Source organism: Xyrauchen texanus, chromosome 16, assembly GCF_025860055.1.
Source record: "Xyrauchen texanus isolate HMW12.3.18 chromosome 16, RBS_HiC_50CHRs, whole genome shotgun sequence".
In the NCBI taxonomy this organism is placed as follows: domain Eukaryota; kingdom Metazoa; phylum Chordata; class Actinopteri; order Cypriniformes; family Catostomidae; genus Xyrauchen; species Xyrauchen texanus.
The window spans coordinates 3678960-3701283 of record NC_068291.1 but is presented as its reverse complement, the minus strand read 5'-3'; the positions used below and the strand labels follow the sequence as shown (position 1 = coordinate 3701283).

The 22324-nt window shown below is 43.9% G+C and overlaps 1 protein-coding gene across 1 annotated transcript in view; it reads left to right on the top strand.

Moving 5' to 3' along the window:
* The window catches only part of LOC127656724 (peroxidasin homolog), a 127086-nt gene that overhangs the window by 62711 nt on the left and 42051 nt on the right, over nucleotides 1–22324 (top strand). The window contains exons 8-12 of the mRNA XM_052145207.1: nucleotides 4361–4478; nucleotides 5001–5170; nucleotides 13363–13635; nucleotides 14104–14220; nucleotides 17445–17603. Of these exons, the coding sequence (XP_052001167.1) occupies nucleotides 4361–4478; nucleotides 5001–5170; nucleotides 13363–13635; nucleotides 14104–14220; nucleotides 17445–17603 (837 nt within the window). The remainder of the gene's footprint in view (nucleotides 1–4360; nucleotides 4479–5000; nucleotides 5171–13362; nucleotides 13636–14103; nucleotides 14221–17444; nucleotides 17604–22324) is intronic.

Sequence of the window (22324 nt, the reverse complement as noted above, 5' to 3'; positions counted from 1 at the left end):
AACAATAATGAATCTTCCTAATTTATCTTTAGTCTTTTTTGAGATATTTGAATTGTAGATGTTTATTTATCAATATAATGATTCCCCTGCATTTACTTTAGCCAGCACTAAAGAAAACATGTCCACCCCATATCTTCCCAAATTTTTCAATTTCCTGCGGGGAAGGATGAGTTTCTTGAAGGAACTCTCTATCATATTTCTTACGCTTAAGAGAGAAATAACCTTCCTTTTTTTATGGGGTGCCCCAACCCATTCACTTGGGGCACCCCCATCCATCTCCACACGGAGAAAGAACATATATATTCATATTAACCACTCATATTAACATTTGACATTTTGATATAATAGAAAAAATAAATGGTGTGACAAAAACAAGATTATACAGACCACATTCCCCATTAGTGTAACAATCAAACCCTGAACACCCTAATCCAAACAAACAGAAAAAAAAGAAAATGTGCTCATTATCCCTGTACACGACAGCGCCAACTGGCATCAATCCGTCTAAATTTAAAAGGTCCATATATGCCTACGAGAGCCCCCTCGACAACTTTGCCATCGGATTGCTCAATTTTACCTCACAAATTTGTGAGGCAAAATTACATAATAGAAAATACTTTGTAAAACAAACCCCAGCCAATAGGCAGAATAAACACAAAGAACATGTAGATTTATTCACAGAACTGTCTCGAAGGTGTGTTCCTTCACAAAACAAATTCCAACCGATATAAAGCCTTTCAGTTTCCTCGGACAGACAAACAAGTGTTCAGTGAGCCAGCTGTTAATGAGTGCAGCAGATGGCGTAATCATTCCATTGACCCACAAAAATACTCCACAAAACAAACTTCATCCAACAAGAGGCATAAGCACAAAGAACAAACAGATTCATCCACAACTGTCCCGAAGCAGTGGTATTCAACAAAACAAGATCCAGCCACTAGGCGGAACCAACACAAAAAGAAACAAAACAGGCGTACCGGTTCCTCGGTTGGTCAAGAGTGGCGATATTTGTTTTTCAAATTCTGTTTGATGGCACTAGTGGCGCAGAAATTACACACTTCAACATTTGCAACCTAAGTTTAAAAGGAAAACAGGATATTCAATGAGAAATTGTGGGGCAGAACTTTTTCTTTCTTAGGAATGACTTGGGGAAAAAAACATTTTAGCAGTTGAACTACAGTCAAACTGCCCTTTTGAAAAGTATTTAGCTACACTACCATCTACTTAGCTGTTTAAGGGGACAAGAAATACATAACTAGCAGATGATATCATTTATTGTTCTAAGAGCACTATTGGCATAGGAATATATAAACATCCCAAAAATTACACACTTCATATTTAAGTTATTAGCGTTGCTACAGTACTTGCAGTTATTTTCACTCCAACACTGCAGCAATCAGATGCAATCTCAGCAACTAACCACACTTTCCAAAAAGCTGCATATACATTGTCACATTTCTACATGGTTTACTCTGACATTGAGCAGTCCTGAGCTCTCATACAACCTGAGTAGCTGTATACTGTTCACCACAGAGTAACCACAAACCACTGCAGCGGTTTAGCTCTGTGGACTTGTTCAGGCTTGTTACAGTAATCTGCTCCCCCAATTCCGCTTTTGGCTCTGTAGAAGATAGACTTTAAGACAGTATGGCTTTTTTAGCCCTTTCATACACCGAGCACACCACACAGAGGCCCGAGGCACCAGTCAAAACACAGCAGGGCAGAAGAAATGAACAGCTGAAATGTGCCACTGAGCTTTAAAGGTTTCTCTGAGGCTTGCTCAAGACCTGTCCCTTTAAGCCCAAAGTATACTTCAGTTTTAAGTTGTGCAAGGATACTCCAATTGACCGTGTGCCCTTACAAAGGTGGTTGACGCATACGCGCTATGACTCCGATGAGATATTGGACTATTTTTCTTAAGGCATTTTGAACCATGAATATGTCTTCATAGTCCTTCAGACTGGAGTTATACAAATGCAGGTATCTCCTGACCTCCACACATGCAATCTTGACACACGCCTTCGTTTCCTGTCGATGGCACCTTCTTTTTGCACTTCTTGGTGAAAGCAATGGCTCAATTGTGAGAATTGCCACCTTGTGGACCCACTAATTAGTGCAAATAATTCCAGGCACATGTGCAAACTACGCTTTCGAAGTATGCATGGTTAGAAAAATCAGGCTTCTCGCATTCATTGCTTGAGCACTCTGAAAAGAACGAATTTTGCATCATGCATTCTGTATGAAGACGCCTAGCATTCGCGTCTGCCCGAAGTATACTTTGGACTTTACTGTAACTATTTGAAATGCAGTGATCAAAGGCTAAATTAGAATTAGTTCAACCAAAAATTACAAATTCTATAATAATTTACTCACTCTCATGATTTCATGAAATCATGACATTTTTTAAAATTCAACAAAAGTCCATTGGAACTGGGCTGTCAAGCTTGTAAAATGGCAAAAAGCACTATAAAAATACCTCATGACCACACAATCAGATGTAAGCGTACCGCCTCAGGATGATCAGTCATAAAATACGCGGACCAACAAGTCCAATCAACGGAGGGTCCACCTAGAGACTTAGAGGACTTGAAGGATCTGCTACTAATGTCTTGGTGCCAGATACCACTGGACACTAAGGCTGGGCGATAGGACGATTTGATCAGATAATGACGATGTCTTACAAAGATCACGATGCCGGTTGCGACACTTATTGACAGACGATGATTGACAGTATTGGGAAACGGCAAAATCATGGATCTGGAAGTTGCCAAACATATTAAACAGTAGCCCAGGGTGTGAAACTAGCACCCTCCACCCGAAACTTGCAATGAGGCTGAATTTAGTCCGCAAGCTTCTCATCCAAATGTATTTCATCCATGAGTAATTTTGCTAATCTACCCGCAACAGTTGGGCAACCTGTCAGACTTCTCGGAGTGACGCATGATGAGAATTTCTGTTACTCTTTTTTCTCTTTTTCATTCGTGTGAAAACTGTTTGCAAGAATAATGTCATCTATGAGAATGCTGCAAATTATAATCTAAACGCAATACAAACACAAATTCGATAAGAAGACACATTTGCCAGCATTGTTTTGGGAATACAAGGGAATTTATTAGGCTTATTTATTATTATTATTATTATTATTATTATTATTATTATTATTATTATTATTATTGTCTTTACATTTATAATTGTCTTTATTTCTTAATCTGTAAGCTATTAGTAATTTTCCACCTGTTGTCATTGACGGATTCTTACGTGATGGCAAATGGAGCTGCTGGAGACGGTAAATGTTTAAATAAGGTGGTTATTTTATTGCTTTTTTAGTTTAGTTTAAAGTGCAATTTGAATTTAGAAATGTCTTTTGTTTATGTTTTTTGTGTTTCACGAAATAAATAAAGATTTTAAATCAAAATCAATAAAGCAAAAATAATTCACCGACCCACGCCAAGGGGGTTGACAATGTAATCGTATATCGCAATATTTTAAGCCGATTATCGATAAAATAATTTTTAGATATCGCCCAGCCCTACAAGACACCTTCAGGGGTCAGAGTCCATGCCTTAGCGGACAAACCCGGCCCAAAATGGTCCCGTCTGGCTCATTTAGCAGACCTCTACTTCCTACAGCCACAACTGTACAGCCCAACCTGAGAATCCTAGTTAGAACAGTAACCATAAATCTTAAGAGCTGGAGCTGGAGCTGGGTCTGCTCGAGAAGTAATGCCACTTGACATCATTGACGCACCAGATTTGAATGTGTGGAAGGGGAAATTACATTTTTGAGAAAATAAACGCACACAAAGCTATCGTATGACTTAAGGAGACTTCAATGGTGCTTTATTGTCATTTTTGGAGCTTGACAGCCACTGGTCACTGTATACATTTGTCGTATGGAAAAGATCAGCTTGAACATCCTCCTAAACATCTCTCTGCTAAATGTCTTGTGTGTTGTCTCTGTAAGAATAACTTGATAATGTGAAATGATACGGTGTGCCAGCAGACATTGGATTTTGCCAGTAGAAACAGTTTAACAGTTGTATCAGACAGTTTGGGAATATATTTTGCCATGTTCACAGTGGTGTTGGTGAGTAATGTTTGAGGTTTGGCGTGCAGCCGTCGTGACCATATCAAAAGGCCCTCGTCAAAGATAGCTAGTTGAGTCAGTGAAGAGGAAGTGAGGCAAGAAGGAAATGTTAAACATTCTTTCCAGCAAGCATACAGCACCATCACAAATCAGTGTTGTTATTCAAATAGCTTTCACAGACCAAATTAATCTATTCTTCTTTTTTCCTGACATTTTTCATTTTACAACACACTTATATTTAATTTCATCTGGATGTGTCTCTTATGTGGAGCAGAAGTGCCCCGGATCACATCTGAGCCACAGGATGTGGACGTAACCTCTGGGAACACTGTGTACTTCACATGCAGGGCAGAGGGTAACCCCAAACCACAGATCATCTGGCTAAGAAACAAGTAAGCTCCCATTCCTTCCATTTGATTTTAAAACCCTCATCCTAAAGTTGTTCTAAAAGAAGAAATATTGCAGAATGTCCAGAGATTTCTTTTCTATTTTAGTGGGGACTGGAACCATAAAAGTATCATAAAATAAGTCCATACCACTTGTGCGCTATGTTCCTAGTCTTTTAAATTATATTGTAGTTTTGTATGAGAAATAGACTGAATTTAAAGGCAACCTTCCCCACTGTTGTGCCATATTTACTAAATCTCATGTAGTTCAGTTCAAATATGTCTCGGCAAGACACATCAAGCCAGGTTTGACATAATTTTTTTGTAAAACCTGGCATGACACGTCTTGACCCTCCATATTTTAGATGAATGAAGACAATACAGGTTTGGAACAACATGAGGGTAAGTAATTTTAGAGGAAGTTTCATTATATTCCTTTAAGTAGCTTGTTTTCTTATTAGAAGATTTTTTGCTTTATCCTGGAAATGTGAGATGTATGTGTGTAAACAAGAAAATTGTTCTCGTTAGCAATGCTCTGAACATGAGGGACGACACTCGCCTGAATCTTCTGGAAGATGGAACGCTGATGATCCAGGACACGCGGGAGACGGATCAGGGCGTGTATCAGTGCATGGCCAAAAATGTGGCAGGAGAAGTGAAGACCTCGCAGGTCACCTTGCGATACTACAGAGCACCATGTGAGTTTGAGCCCCTGTAGGCAGCGACAATAGAGCACAACAGTGCCCGCCCACTTTTTTCAGCCATCTTGGTTCCAGAAATATTTTACTCATGTATTTTTTCCATTGAGATTTCATAAAATCCTTCATAAAAGATTTCTAAGCCATGAACAAAACCAACCAGCTCCGAGGTAAATCACAACTTTTCAAACTTGGATTTGAAGAGAAAAAAATATTTTACAATCAGACAAATAGACTTCAAACTATAAATGACAGAAAAATATAAAACGACTGATTTAAAGTTATTGATTATAAGTACAGAAAGAAGATTTCAAATTTTAAGTAGTTTGAGAGTGTAGAGGACTCGATTGCATAATGCAAATGGGCGGTCGCAACAGAGCTCTTTTGGCGGGCTTTGTTTGTCACACTTTTCTGATTGGTGTATATTTTTTTAAAGATCATGAGTAGTGTAGTTCTTCATCTTAAATTTCGGTATTAAAGACAATTTCTTTTTTTAAATGAATTTGAAATAACACGGACTGATGGCTTCAATAGAAGCATATACCATCGATTAACAACCTTGGTGTTCACGGTAGTTCTATAACTAAAGTAGGGCTATCAATAGAGACAAATTTCTAGTCAAATTAATTACACGACATGCCGATCAATTAATCGCATATATAAATATTTGCTGAGAAAGCCTCATAAATAACAATAATTAAATATATAATGATTAAGACTACGTTCACATTAATCCGGATACATTTGAAAACTGCACTTTCGTTTTCGAAATGCTCTCCATACTCACTGCCATTTTCAAGCGTTTTCCTAAAGTTTCTCGTCCACACTAAAACATATGAAAACACTTAAATCAGAAGATCGTTGTTCCATTCATGGAGTGAAATGCAATTGTCCCTGTTTTGTATCATTGGACAGCAATTCCAAGTACACTTTCCTTCGCCTATGAAGGAATGTATTTTGAAGGTTGTAGAAAAGTAGAAAGTAACATTTATCTTTACAACGCTCACAAAGTTGAGTAACAGACAAAATAATACCACTACAATGTGGGCTGCCATCTTGATCATTTGTGTTGAATGGATCACATGACTGCGTCACATGACAACAAATACGTAATTGTTTTCAGATATCTCGGTCTTCTCCATCCTCACCACAAAGTGAAGACTGCATTTTAAAATGTGTCCACATGAGAGAGTGCTTTCGAAAGTTTTTGCTTACAAAAACGGCATCTGAGTGTGGACGGAAGGCCAAAAACGTAGAGAAAAAGATGCATTTTCAAACGAAAACGTATTAGTGTGGACGTGGTCTAAATAATTATATTTCGAATAATATAATTATAATATACAGTATATTATAAATAGAATTAAAATGCATTAAATAATTATGGCAGACAGGTAAAGCATTGATAAGATAAAACAATGTTTTTAGAAGGCAGTATATTGTTTCTTGGCCTACAGTACACAGCAAAATGTTTTGCAATTGAATTTGTCAATCTGTCCGAGATAGATTTATTCTAGGGAATTTTCTAAGGACGTGTCAATGTACAAATACGTCAGACGGATGCTTTTGGAGCATCTCACTTTGGTTTCATCGCGTCATAAACAGTGTTTTTATGTTTTAAGTTAAACGACGTTTGAAACAGAAAAACACATCTCGAGATCCCTGCATTTGGAATTGCGCTGCATCCAGCTGTTTTTTAATGCAAGAAAGTGTGCGGTCGCTGGTGTCAAGCAAGCCAGAGTTTGGTTTGTTCTTTGTACAGCTGTGTGTTGCCTATACAGTTGGAGTTTTGCTTACTGCCCCCTGCTGAAAACAGATGGTAGTTCAAGCTTGAATTGCTCAGATGGTAGAAATATTCTTTGTAAAAGTCCGGGGATGTAATTAATTGCATACATTTTAAAATGTGTTATTTTTAATATAATTAATCGCCCTGAATTAACACATTAAATCAACAGCCATAAATTTAATGTTTAAAAATGATTGTTAATAATCAATTCCCCTTTGGAGAATATGAATGGGATTTTTACTTTACCGGAACCACACTGTTGCGGTTTATTAAACATTAACGGTTGGTTACGTATGTAACCTCCATTCCCCGAGGGAGGGAACGACACGTTGTGTCGGAGAAGCGACACTAGGGGTCTCTCTTGAGCGCCGATATCCACCTCTGATCTATGAAAAAAGGCCAATGAGAGTTGGCAGCCAGTATTTGCATGTCCCGCCCCCGGACATACGGGTATTTAAGCGGCGCAAATACGGGAGTTCATTCAGGATTTTTCTGAGGAGCCGGAAATGGTCCGGCCACAACAGTGGCTCGGTTCAGCAACATGGCGGAGGAAAGACACAACGTGTCGTTCCCTCCCTCGGGGAACGGAGGTTACATACGTAACCAAACGTTCCCCTTCTGTCGCTGTCTCCATGTTGTGTCGGAGAAGCGACACTAGGGGACCCATTCCAATCTTGCCATGTGCTGAACCGTGTACTTGAACTGCCGATACAGAGGCGGGCAGGGATTCATCCAGTGCCACGCATCGTCTGTACCCGGCTGCACGTACCCTTCCCCAATGCCCCATACGGGGGAGTTGCTACAGCACGGCGACCGGGGCAGCTGTAACTGCCTAAGGGAGACACGGGGGTCCGCTCGTAAGGGGACAGAACCGTGGAAATACACACAGGGGGAGTCCGAGCAGGAGGCCTTACCTGTGGAGCACCTATACCAGTGCAGGGTAGCCATCAGGGTACCCGCAGTGGCTTGGGTCGGCGAGTTCCTCCGCTGAACCGCGGACCCGGAGGGCTGGGGAGGAATCAACCAGGGTCCCGACTCGGAGTGGGGCGCCCTGGGAAAAAAGGTGCACTACTTAACCTTGACGTCAGGAAAAAGGGCGCTGGGCGCAAAGCGATCCACCCGGCCGGTCGGTCTACGTGTTACCGAGTTCTACGGGCTCGGACCTGACAAAACACGAGACGCAACCGACTCAATGCGGAGGTTGTAAAACCTCGCGAAGATGTTGGGTGTTGCCCAACCTGTGGCTCTACAGATGTCTGCTAGGGAGGTGCCCTTGGCCAGTGCCCACGAGGACGCAACACCCCTTGTTGAGTGAGCTCGGACCCGCAAGGGTAGGGGCACGGCCTGGGTGTGATAAGCCAGTGTGATGGCGTCGACAACCCAGTGGGTGAGCCTCTGTTTGGAGACGGCAATCCCTTTCTGCCGTCCCCCAAAGCAGACAAAGAGCTGCTCAGAGCGTCTGGTGCTCTGTGTGCGGTCCAGGTAGGGCGCGCACTGGACATAGTAATGAAAGGGCTGGGTCTGACTCCTCCCGGGGCAGCGCTTGCAGGTTCACCACCTGATCTCAGAATGGTGTGGTAGGAACCTTGGGCACATAGCCCGGTCGCGGTCTTAGGATCACAGACGTATCTGCCGGACCGAACTCCAGGCAAGTGTCGCTGACAGAGAACGCTTGCAGGTCCTCGACCCTCTTGATAGAGGCGAGCGCGATCAGCAGGGCCGTCTTAAGAGAGAGGGCCCTGAGTCCAATTGATTCAAGCGGCTCGAAGGGGGGTCTCTGGAGTCCTGCCAAGACTACCGAGAGATCCCAGGAGGGAACTAGGCCTGGCCGGGAGGGATTCAACCTCCGGGCGCCTCTCAGGAACCTGAAGATCAGGTCGTGCTTACCCAAAGACTTGCCGTCTACAGGATCGTGGTGGGCGGCAATGGCGGCAACATACACCTTGAGGGTGGACAGGGACAGCCTCCTGTCCAGCCTCTCCTGTAGGAACAGAAGCACTGACCTAATCGCACATCTCTGCAGGTCTTCAGTTCGGGAAGAACACCAATCTGTGAACAAGCACCACTTTAGGGCATAAAGGTGCCTGGTAGAAGGGGCTCTGGCTTGGTTAACTGTATTCACAACGGTCGCCGGTAAGCCGGCTAGCTCTTCCGCATCCCGTCCAGGAACCAGACGTGGAGGTTCCAGAGGTCTGGGCACGGGTGCCAGAGCGTGCCCCGTCCCTGAGAGTGAGGAGGTCCTTTCTCAGGGGAATTCGCCAGGGAGGAGCTGTCGCGAGAAGCCTGAGTTCCGAGAACCAAGTCCGAGTGGGCCAGTAGGGGGCCACTAGCGTGACTTGCTCCTCGTCCTCCCTGACCTTGCACAGCACCGGTACAAGAAGGCTCACTGGGGGAAATGCGTACTTGCGCAGCCCCGAGGGCCAGCTGTGTGCCAGCGCGTCTGTCCCGAGGGGAGCCTCTGTCAGGGCGTACCAGAGCGGGCAGTGGGAGGTTTCCTGGGAAGCGAACAGGTCTACCTGGGCCTTGCCAAACCGTTCCCAAATCAGCTGGACCGACTGGGGGTGAAGCCTCCACTCCCCACCGGGCAGGCGTTGTCGTAATAGCGCGTGTGAATGAGTCGCTGCTGGCTCCATAGGAGGAGACGGCGGGCAAGTTGTGACATGTGGCGGGAGCGTACGCCGCCTTGGCGATTTATGTTCGCCACCACCGTGGTGCTGTCCGATCTCAGGAGGACGTGTTTGTCCCGAACTAACGGGAGGAACTTCCTGAGGGCGAGAAGGACGGTCAGCAACTCCAGGCAGTTGATGTGCCAAGGCAGCGGGGCCCCTTTCCAATGTGTGGAAAGGGGCCCCGCTGGGGTGCCGCTGCACACGGCACCCCACCCGGACCGGGAGGCATCGGTTGTGACCAGAACGCGTCGGGACACCTGCTGCAGGGGCACTCCTGCCTGTAAAAAGCAGAGGTCTGTCCAGGGTCGGAGTGTTTTGAGGCAGGCGGGGGTGATCCTTACCCGATGCGTGCCGTGGTGCCATGCTTGTCTCGGGACTCGAGTCTGGAGCCAGTGCTGGAGTGGTGTGGTGTGTGCATAGTAACTCTCGAGAGTGTGCTAGGATAAGCCAGTCGTCGAGGTAGTTGAGAATGTGGATGCCGGCTACTCATAGCGGGGCAAGAGCTACCTCTGCGACCTTCGTGAAGACGCGAGGGGACAGAGACAGGCCGAAGGGGAGGACTTTGTACTGAAACGCCTGGCCGTCGAACGCGAACCGTAAGAAGGGTCGGTGTCGTGGCAGAATTGAGACGTGGAAGTACTCGTCCTTCAGGTCTACCGCTGCGAACCAATCTAGATGCTGAACGCCAGCCAGAATATTTCTCTGCTTGAGCATTTTGAACGGGAGTTTTAACAAGGCCCGATTGAAAACTCGTAGGTCCAGGATTGGTCGTAAGCCGCCGCCTTTCTTGGGTACAATGAAGTAAGGGCTGTAGAAATCCTTCCTCATTTCGTTTGGAGGGACGGGCTCTACCGTGCCCTTGGCTAAGAGGGTCGCAATTTCCATGCGCAGGGAACTGGCATGCTCGCCGTGTACTGCGGAAAAGCGGACGCCCCTGAAGGGGGGCCGGAGCCGGGCAAACTGAATTGCGTAACCGAGTCGAATGGTCCGGTGCAGCCAGCGTGATGCGTTGGGAAGCGAAAACCACGCTTCCCAGCTCTGCGCTAGGGGCACCAAAGGGACGAGTATTTTGGACGTACCCGGCGGGGCCTCGCAGCGGGGCGGAACAGGTAATGCAGCGTCGGGCGGCTTCGTTGCGGCCTGAGGCTGGGGTGCTGAGAATAGACTCAAAGCACTTACCTTGCTCTGCGCACCCGGCAGGGGGTGGGTTCGTGACGGAGGAGGAGGTCTGCTGGCGTCCTCTGGACTCGTCTGAACCGGCCAGCCGGGGGGCAGTCATAGGCAGGCGGAAGGCGGGATCGCCGCGTCCGGTGTACCGGGACTGTCGTAATCTGAAAGCAGATTGCCGTGAGAACGGCATTTGCGGGCCAGGTGACCCAGAGGCAAAGGAAATAGCTCTTTTATTGAGAATGTGGGTACCACAGCCCCCGTCAGGGGGTGTGGCAAATGAAAAAACAAAGGATTCTCCTCCCGGCCCTCCACCGGGGGACGGAGCGGTCTTACCACCTCGGAGCTAACGTCTTGGGCTCTGGGTCGGCTGTCTCAGGAACGCTTGGGAGCCTTCCGGGTCCTAGAGGGGGTTCGTGAGACAGGGGTCGTGCGCCGCCTGCGGGGTGCTCGACGCTGGGGCTGAGAGCTGGTCCCAGGTTGAGGCGGAGCAGGAGCTGGTTTCTTCACAGGGGGACGCCCTCAGCAGGCAGACGGGGCAGGGCACGTAGCGACAGGTGTGCGGCGGGGCATGATGTGAGAGATGGGCTCCGTCTGCTTCTTCACCGTGGAGAACTGTTGGGCGAAGTCCTCGACGGTGTCGCCGAAAAGGCCAATCTGGGAGACAGGTGCGTCTAGGAAGCGGTTCTTGTCGGCCTCACGCATCTCGACCAGATTGAGCCAGAGATGGCGTTCCTGGACCACTAGGGTGGCCATCGCCTGTCCGAGTGCCTGCGCTGTGGCCTTCGTCGCTCTCAGGGCGAGGTCGGTCGCTGAGCACAGTTCCTGTAGCACATCAGGATCAGGTCCACCCCCGTGCATGTTTCTGAGTGCTTTGGCCTGGTGGACTTGCAGGAGGGCCATCGCATGCAGGGTGGAGGCAGCGCGTCCAGCCGCGACTGTAGGCCTCGCGTTGAGCGAGGATGTTGTCCTACAGGGCTTGGATGGGATACGGGCGCACGCCAGGAGGTAGGGCTACTGGGGCATAGATGGTACACAACTGCCCTATCGACCTGGGGAATCGCCCGTATCCGTGGGCTCTCCGCCGTCGAGGGTGGTGAGAGTGGAGCGGGTGGCACCTAGACGAGCGGAGAGCGGGGCTCTCCACGTAGGCGTCAGCTTGTCATGCACCTCCGGAAAAGCGGGACCGGGGATGCGTGGCCGCTGAACGGCGCTGCCCCAGGAACCAGTCATCCAACCGTGAAGGCTGTGGGGAGGATGGAGGGTTCCAATCCAACCCCACGCTCACGGCGGCCCGGGAAAGCATGTCAGACATCTGAGCGTCGGCCTCAGTCTGGGCCTGCTGGCCCGAAGGCGGCAGTCCAGGGGAGTCCTCGGCATCAGACATCACACTCTCCGATGCAGCGGCGAGCTCATCTGCTTCGAGCTCGGGAGGGTAGACAGCCGAGCCGTGAGGCGAGCCGCTATCGGCGCGAGCGTAGACGGGGACCAGCTACCCGGCGAAACTGCACCCGCTGCCGCCCCCAAATCGCCCCCAGCGCCAATCGCATCGTCCTCAATCCCGTGGGAAGAAGGAGCAATGCGGGGTGCAGCTGGGGTGGCTTGCTCTCTGTTGAAAGCAAGCCGCGACCGCAACGTGGTCATGGTCATGTTCTCGCAGTGAGAACATGAGCCATCCACAAACGCCGCCTCGGTGTGATCGCGGCCGAAACACACGAGACAGCGCCTGTGGCCGTCTGAAGCGGAGAGCACTCTACCGCATCCAGGAACAACACAGGGGCGGAAGGGCATCCTGAAAAAGACGCGTCCTGAAAAGGACGTTCAACGCCGCTGTGTTTTGCTCTTTTAGAGAAATTCACTCTTTTAAGGGAAATAACTCTTTTAATACACAGTATGTGTGTGTCTGCGCTGTCGAAGCGCTCAGGGGCAACAATGCATGCCGTGCAATGCGAAGGAGAAAGCCGCTGTTGTGCGCCGTCAAGATCCAACAGCATGCAGATCGTCAGAGGAAACAGGAACGTTAGTGGTGTGTAACACGCAGCAAACTGCAGACAGACCATCGGCTCCGAAGAAATTTTCTGAATGAACTCCCGTATTTGTGCCGCTTAAATACCCGTATGTCCGGGGGCGGGACATGCAAATACTGGCTGCCAACTCTCATTGGCCTTTTTTCATAGATCAGAGGTGGATATCGGTGCTCAAGAGAGTTCCCTAGTGTCGCTTCTCCGACACAACGTGGAGAGAGCGACAGAAGGGGAACTTGAGATCAGACAAGATTACTAGAATCTGCCGTTTTTGGTGATGTGAGCTCTGGGTGGCTCTTTCTTTAGTTGCTATAATACATGATTCATAATTCTTATAATACATTTTCCCATTGAGCTAAACCCTCATACGAAATATGAATTGCCTACATATTAAGCCCTCAGGCCAATTGAACATGCTAAAACATTAACAAAAAGTTAATACATATTTGTTACAAAGGTAGCATGGCATTTTGAAAGAGGCTAAATGTATTACCATTCAGCAATCTGCTTTGAGGCCTTGAATCTAAATAGAGCCTTTCCTTTCTCCAGCTCGACCCAGTTTTGTGATCCAGCCACAGAACACTGAGGTTCTGGTCGGGGAGAGCGTGACCTTGGAATGCAGTGCCGCGGGTCAGCCACAGCCTCGTGTCACCTGGACTAAAGGTGACCACACAGCCCTTCCAGTTGACCCTCGCATCAACATCACTCCCTCTGGAGGTCTCTTCATTCAGAATGTCAATCAGGCAGATGGAGGACAGTACGCATGCTTCGCCAGCAACAACGTGGACACAATCCATGCCACTGCTTATATAATAGTACAGGGTAAGATGGGGATTTTGTTATTTGGGGAGTAAAACTCACGCAGATTAACGTGTATGGTTTTGCTTTAATGTAACATTTGGTAATGTTTTTAATGTTACAATATTTTCAAAGAGTTTACAGTCTTTAAAAAAAAAAAAAAGTCATAGGCCTATTTTTATGTTACCATGAAGTTAAATTGATATGTTAGGTAGGGCCTACATAAAGCTACATATGAATATGAATGAATGGCCTTATCTTAAGGTTTATGTGTATAATGCTAATACTATAAGTGACAATTATATTGTTAATCAAAATGATTTATATGGCAATTAATCATCAGCCAAAATTTTGTAATCATGACCGCTTTAATCACACCTAATATGATTAATCGATTAATCACATTGATGTAAAGCAAGCAAATATCTAATGATTCCGATCACATGCTTACCGTATATACATTAGTGTACTTAATTCTCTCTCTCTCTCTAGCTCGTCCCCAGTTCACAGTGACCCCTCAGGATCAGTCGGTGTTGGAGGGTCATACAGTTGACTTTCCCTGCGAGGCAAGTGGCTACCCTCAACCCGTCATAGCCTGGACACGCGGTGGTGAGATAACCTAATGCCACATTGTCTCTTTGATATGTGAGAGTGGAGTCCACGCTTTCTATCTCAAGTCTGCTCAGCATTTATATGTTCTAAATTATGCACCAACTGACATTTGCAGGTCAATAGACAAATTACTTATACTGTACATTCACTGAGCACTTTATTAGGAATGCTATGGCCCTAATAAAGTGCCTGACATGGTCTTCTGCTGTTGTAGCCCATCTGCCTCAAGGTTCAACATGTGCATTCTGAGATGATATTCTGCTCACTACAATTGTACAGAGCGGTTATCTGAGTTACCGTAGACTTTCTGTCAGCTCAAACCAGTCTGGCCATTCTCCGTTGGCCTTTTCGTTAACAAAGTGTCTCTGTCCGCAGAACTGCCGCTCACTGGATGTATTTTGTTGTTGGCTCCATTCTGAGTAAATTCCCAGGAGATCAGCAGTTACAGAAATACTCAAACCAGCCCATCTGGCACCATCAATCATGCCACTGTCCAAATCATTGAGATCACATTTTCTCCCCATTCTTATGGTTGATGTGAATATTAACTGAAGCTCCTGACCTGAATTTGCATGATTTTATCCACTGCAATGCTGCCACACAATTGGCTGATTCAATAATCGCATAAATGAGTAGGTGTACAGGTGTACCAAATAAAGTGCTCAGTGAGTGTATATTACAGTACATACATAGTTTCACACAAATATACAAATATTTTAGAATTGTACTGCTTATAACATTGCACTTAGAGGATTTAATTATTCTCTAGTATAAGGTTAAATTAATGTTTTGCTTTAATGCAAGTTAAGCTCTATCAACAGCGTTTTGGCATAATGTTCATTACCACATAAAATCGTGATATATTTTCTTACCAACCTTGTCTCTCTTATATTCAGTCTTTTGGGACAGGACAATTTAGACATCTTTACTGCTCAAATAATTTTTTTTTAATTCAAGCTTCTTGTTTCAGCTTTTAAACCCTCCAGAATATCTTGCCCCATAGACATTTTTTGGGTCAATGATGTGATGCCAATTTTTTGGTCAGAATCTGTTCTTCAAAATACATGACAAAAGCGAAACAAAAAACAATTACTTAAGTACATGTCTACTATGTAAGATTTGTGAAAGATGATGTAAATGATTTGCTGCTTACTTTACTGTTTGTGGTCATTTTTGGCCAGAAACAATACATGTGTAACCTTTTTTATTTTTTTTAGAAATGACAACATTTCTTCTTCCCTGAAGTAATAACAATAAAACTATGCACTTGTTTTTAAATGCTATTAAGATCTTATGACATGTATTTAAAGGTGCACTCAGCAATTCCTGAAAAACACTGTTGATTCAAACTCATCTTCAAAACAAACACACCCCTCCCCTCAGTGCTCCTTTGGAAGCTCCGCCCCCCAAATTGATGCACACAAGACGGTTTTATGCACACAAGCTCCAGACACTCACAACTCTCCTGCTCCTAAATCTAACATCACAACAAAAGCATAAATATTTTCTGTGAAACAGCTAAATTTATGTTATCCACCTATCAAGAAGAAAAAGAGTAACTTCTGCATCCGACTTCAAGCATTTTACATCTCGGAGGTCACCGATGTTGACGTGGCTCCTAGCCCTCGACTTATCATAATCCTTCTTTTTTAGTTTATATGGTCTGTTTCTCAGCCAGTTGCCCTTCTTGGAGTTTAGAGAGTTTGCATCAGCAAGATTTGTCATCGCTCTTCTCCTCTCACTCTGCCCCCACCCCCCATCCTGTGCACGTGCAAGAACCACCCACTGCTGATTGCCTGGAGTAGTGTTGTGTGGATCGGTGTGATCTACTTTGTTTTTGTCCCATTTACAGAGTCAGGGCTGTGTACAAATTCGAGATTTTCTTTTCAGCCCACCCACAGAGTGGACAGCTAGCATACTGTGAGGAAATATTTGCAGAATTTGACAAAAAGTCTATTGGATTAGAATTACTGAGTGCACCTTTAACTATATTAATATTTACATGTACATTTCTCAATTTCAGCATTCATTTTCAAATGCAAATAAGGACAATTATGTAACTTCGGTAAAAACCTGCACTTCTACAAATTGAAACATTAAAAAAGTGTGAAAATGTGTCATGTATTGGAGGCAGATTGCTCCCATCTGGTGTTTTCTGGTATTATTTGTAAAATGTACATTTTTGTAATAATGTCACAATATGCTTACAGTCAAACCTGACCATGGTGTTACAAAGAGAAGACATATCATTTGTGCCAATATTTTATTTCAAACATCAACATTTAATAACTCAAAGTTAATAATAATGTAAAGAAAATGAACAGCAATGGACAGAAAAGAACAGCAATGGACTGTGACATTCTCCAATGTTAAAAAAACATTGTCAGCAATAATAAAGACAAAATAAACAAATGCAAAGTTTTGAAGAAGTTGAAGAAGCTTTGTCTGGAATACTCTTTAATTATTATTTCTTTAAAACAATAAACAGTAAAACAATTTTAGTATTAAATGATTCGTTTTTGGAAAACGTTTGTCCACCACATTAAAGTCATGTGATGTAACCAAACGTCATATAGCCATTATGCTGTCATGTTATCAAAACACATTAAACAGAGAGGACCCATTTAGACCCACATAACTGTGTGCAAAGTTGTTTTTATATATATATATATATATATATATAAAATATTTTGACATTTTTATGAAAATGCACATTTTGTTTAAGTCAAAAGGAATAACCCTAAGAAAACTTCTGGATAATCGTGACTCATTTGTCATTTTTTTGTTATATGTAAAAACTTTTTTGAAATGAATGATTAAGTTGTGTACAATAACAAGAGATAGGAAAGTATTTTAATACAAGATTTACTCGACTATGACTTGACATTTTTAAATCATAAAAAAATTAAATTTGTCAGACACAAATATTACATTTCTATGAACTTGATAAATGTATTTTAAACTAGATTTTTTTACAAATTTGTATCATCTTCGAAAACCCTATTTGTCAACGACCCTTTTAAAACTGAGGGATGAGTTCAAATAATTGTCAGTGATAATAGACAGCATGCCACATACGCTGTCAATAAAGTTTCATTTGTAATGGAACATTCCTTTAAATGCATTTAAAGACTATTGAATTACGGGTCAGTGTATCAGTTGTTTACAAAGTTTGCTTTCAGTTGAGGTAAAATCACTGAAATTCTGTTCTCCTACCACAGGCAGTCCTCTGCCAAATGACAGACGACATGTTGTTCTCTCAATGGGCAGTTTGCGTATCAGCCGCGTGGCTCTTCATGACCAGGGCCAGTACGAATGCCAGGCAGTCAGTCCTGTTGGCACTGCCAGAGCAGCTGTTCAACTCAACATCCAGCAAACTGGTGAGAACATATTCACAATATGCATCATGGCCTGACTCTGACTGACATTGGTTATTTCGTTCTGAGTAATTGTTGAAACGGGTGTTCAGAAATGGTTCTCGCAGTAATGTTTTATATCACAATATAGTTATTTTTGCTGGAAATTCAATGAGAAAATGGTTCAAATAAAAACAGTAAAACAAACTAAAAATAAATTCTGATTGGATGAGCCATGTTCGAAGCCGTTGTAAAATAGCCGATATACACATATCTGTGACCGCTCATCAATCAAATCTTTATAAGTCTGGACGTTTACATGTGCATTTATAATCGAGCATCATTACATTTACGTATACATGACACAATGTGTATCTAATATTTGAAGGAAGACAAATATGCTGTGTTAAATACCCATCACTTGTCTTTTGGAGCATGCGCACAACGGCGAAGTCAGTTGTGGTCCGAATAAAGTGTATACATGCTGGACGAAGCAAGCTGCAGTCGCATTATCTAGGTCTGCTAGTCCATCCTTGCAAACTGGTATGATGTCAGTCAGATTAAAGCCTTTATAAGACAGTATAAATTCAACTGAAATCAGACTTTTTAAGTGCAAGTAAACATAGTAAAGACAAGACAAGACAAGACAAGTTGATTCGTTGCTTGCGAACTGTTATAACAGTTATGACCCGGACCAGATATGGAGAAAGAAAACCAGGAGTCGAGAAATTCAATTAAAGAATCAAAATTTACTGAAGAATAGTTTGCAGTGAAATTGGTAGAGCCAGCGACAAAGTCTCACGAGGAGATCGAAAGCTAACTCGTACCTTACACAAAATCTTACATCAATTATACCGTTTGCAAGGACGTATATTCCATTATTTTACTCCTGATTGGCCAAAAGAACATAAAGTCACAACATATAGATAGTTAAATGGCCTATCAACATTAATCAGCGCACTTGTCGTCCAGCCCGAGATTTACGTCTGAAGTGACCTCGCGAGATGGTCGCGGGCGTCTTCGAGTCGGCCTGGTGTGCATCCCTGGTTCAAAACCTAGGTAGAAGGTCTAACGCACACACAAAACACTGACGAACGACAGTTCTTCTCTGGGCACAAGAGAGCCAGAGCACACATTATCAGGCCATTTGAACCAAAACAGAGAGATAAAATATTCACTCCTCGGGCAGAGGAGAGGGTTGAAATAACATACATTTCTTCCCTAATGAAATAATAAGAGAAAATCACACTTCTACTATTCAGGTGTTATTACATAGGACTTTAAACCATATAATTAGTCATGGAAAGGTAACAATCAAACACAGAATACATCTGGAACACATGTTTAACGCATTCCCCCTGACCCCCTCCCCTGAGAGGCTGGAGAGCGTCACAAATAAGCTTATCCCCAAAAGACCTTCAGCCGACGTGCAGGACAGAGAGACTCTGGAATGTTCCTAAAAGAGAGTAATTAACATTCAACACACATATGATTCAAAGTATATTTCAATTATGCAATCATGCATATAGTTAATTCATCACTTTATTAAAGAAGTTAAGCAACAGAATACAGATAGATATTGATATAAAAGGATAGATATATATATATATATATATATATATATATATATATATATATATATATATATATATATGTATATATATATGTATTGATATATCTGAAGAGCCAAGGGATTTTGACCCTCACCCTTCAGTCCCCGTTTTAGACCAATGTGGGGTCCAATACCGCCACGTCTGGTCTACCAAGTGAGGTCACTACGGAAGGTGGAGTGGTAACGCATGCTTCCCTGATGGGTCACACTTGTCTCTTCACCTCATTGCAGACATGCTGGATACTAAAAATTCCCAGTCCCCACGCGAAGGCTCTCCCACCTTCCACTCACAACAGGGCATGGATGTTATCCTTCTTAAGTTTCTCTTCCAAGCGTGTCGTCAGTTTTCTCAGTCGGTTCTCCTCCTCGGAAGGGCTCAAGTTACTGCAAGCAGACCTGCATACATAAGAAAAACAGAAACGAACACACATCCACACACACAGACAGAGGACACCCACTCCCAAAAGAGCTCCAAAAGCATATAACACATATTTAACAGCTCCCATGACCAAATCCTCTGACGCAGCCACAAACTCCTCCCAAGCCTCCTCCACATATTCCTCCACTGTTTCCGTCATGTCAGTAAATATTGCTCCTACCGAAAAAGCCAAAACCAATGCTACTGCTATAGCAGACGGAGGTTCCGAATCAGTATAGCATGGAGTGCCCTTAGATTTAAGCCATACAGAATTCAAATACTATAACCTGCAAATGGATCATTAGTTTTTATCTGTTCCAGAAATGCAGTGATAAATTTCTGCCGAGCTGTTTGCGCCTTCAACCGAGGAAAATATTCAGTCTTCTGCTTCAACTCTGCAACACAAAGAGACAGCTCTGCTTCGTTAGCCTTCTTACTCTTATCAACTGGACGCCATGCAGGACCCATGGGGTGTGTCAACCTGTGTTTAGCACAGTCCTCTGATGGAGTCTTAGACTCTAGATCTCAGATTTCCTGTACTGAAGGAATTGGACTCAGAAATTGTCTAAATTGTTTTAACCTGTCAAACCACTCATCTCCAATAGCTACATCGGACAACTGAGGCTACATCCTCACCTGAAATGATTTAGAATTGTCCCACAACAGCTCCTCATACTTTAAAGGTACCAGACTAGTCTTTGCTCGAGTGTACATCATTTCAATATTCAGTTTAAACACTTGCAAATGCATCCATGCTGTCACATTATAAGCCATCGATGTAGGATTATAACATTTATCTTCAAGGTAATCATGCAAGTGATCCATGTTGAAAACAGTTCTGTTAGCAAGGTTCCTAGCAAACTCATACTGGTGCAACACATCAGAAAAACTAGCCCAAGTGTAACCTGACTTAACAAAAGAAGCATTACACACCTCCCAGGGTATCTCCATCATCTTCACACCGGTGAGCTTCTCAGAAATTTCTCTACATTTATCAACATCTCCAGGAGGAAACATCTTAACAAACCACTGTTGAATTTCTTTACCTAAACAACGCTCAACATGTGCAGTCTCCTTCCAAGGGTCATCGAATCTAGTGTACCTGGGCCAAGAGAGGGACAAAGCATTAATAGCAGGCAAATCATTTTTACTGCCATTCAGATCGAACTTGTCATTGTCAGTTTTATCTATCCGTCCTAACCTATCACAGACTGCACCGTAAGCCCTATTAGTGTCCCATCGGATCATGTGGCATTTAGTTGGGACTAACACTCCCCATCTCATCAAATCCTTATCATTTATTGCTGTTTGATACTCATCAGACCCCGGTTCTTCTCTAATCACAATATTGCTGTATATATAGCTTTGGGCTACATCTTTAACGACTTTGTTGTAACCATGTTCATTCTTAGCTTTGGGAAAATAGTATGACATGATGTGGCGAGGATCAGGAGCACTTGGGTATAACGGAAGTTTCACTGCTTTTCCACCTAAAATCATTTGGGAGTCATTCACATCTGCTACCTGATGCCTCCTTCGTTCTGCTCTACTCTCACCTTTTCTAGATTTTAACAAATATCGATTAACCATATCCCTTCGTATAGAGCATGCACTCATGTTTTCACGAGCTATGTGGTCAGGGATCCAGCTCATTGAACTGAAATCTCCTTCAAACAGGTCAACGCCTCCACTCCTCATCCACCGACCTTTTTGCATAATGAGGGTAGTATCGGGATAATTTGGGGAGTGACCAAGCCAATAGGTCACTGTCTCATTTCCGTCCAGACGATAACAACGATCATTTACCTTTTGGTACATGGTCGGAATTAAATTTAGACCCTCAGTTGAATTTAGACATGGGTATTGTACCCATGATGGACGGTTATCGATCTCCTCACAATCCCAATGAGTTGAAAATGCATGGAATCTCCCTGTCCAAATTGAAATTTGAATCCACATCAAAAATGATAAAGCGATCAGAATTAAAAATACCAACGAGAGCGGAAGTACCAATCGGATGAAAGCTCATTTCCTTTCAGTCGTCTCTCACTACGCACTTCTTCTTGAAGAATTAGCAGCTTCAGTATGTCGTCAGATTCTGTAATGATAAAACATTTGTTCTAGAATTCTAGAGTTTTAACATACACAAAAGACATTTAATGATCCCGAGGTAGTAAGTTGTTACACTTTTCAAGTGGTTTCACCTGTGACCAATGTCTCCATACGGTACCCAAAACCCCCCTGTCCAGTAGAGCAGAGGTGTTAGTGGTTAATACCACCTGATAAGGCCCATCAAATTTCGGACCTAAGGGGGAAACTATCTCCCGCTGTAACATTACATTGTCACCTATTTCAGGCAAAGCAGGCATGTCTTTTTGCTCAACATTATCTCGATCTGCTTGTCGTGTGTTAACACTAACCCGTGTCTCGCAGACTGTCATCCAAAGCTTTCAGATAATTTTGTAAATCGTCTTTCAAAGGACCGGATGGTCCCTCATGTTGCAAGGGGGCATCCCAGGGCAGCCGCATGTAGCGACCTGTCATTACCTCAAAAGGGCTGAGCTGTGTAGTCTTGTTAGGGCTGGCTCTCATGCTTAACAAAATCGCTGGGACTGCTGCATGCCACCCTTTCCCCCACTCCAACAATCTCTTTCTCAATGAAGTTTTAAGCGTCACGATTAGTGCGTTCAATAGATCCGCTAGATTGGGGCCTAA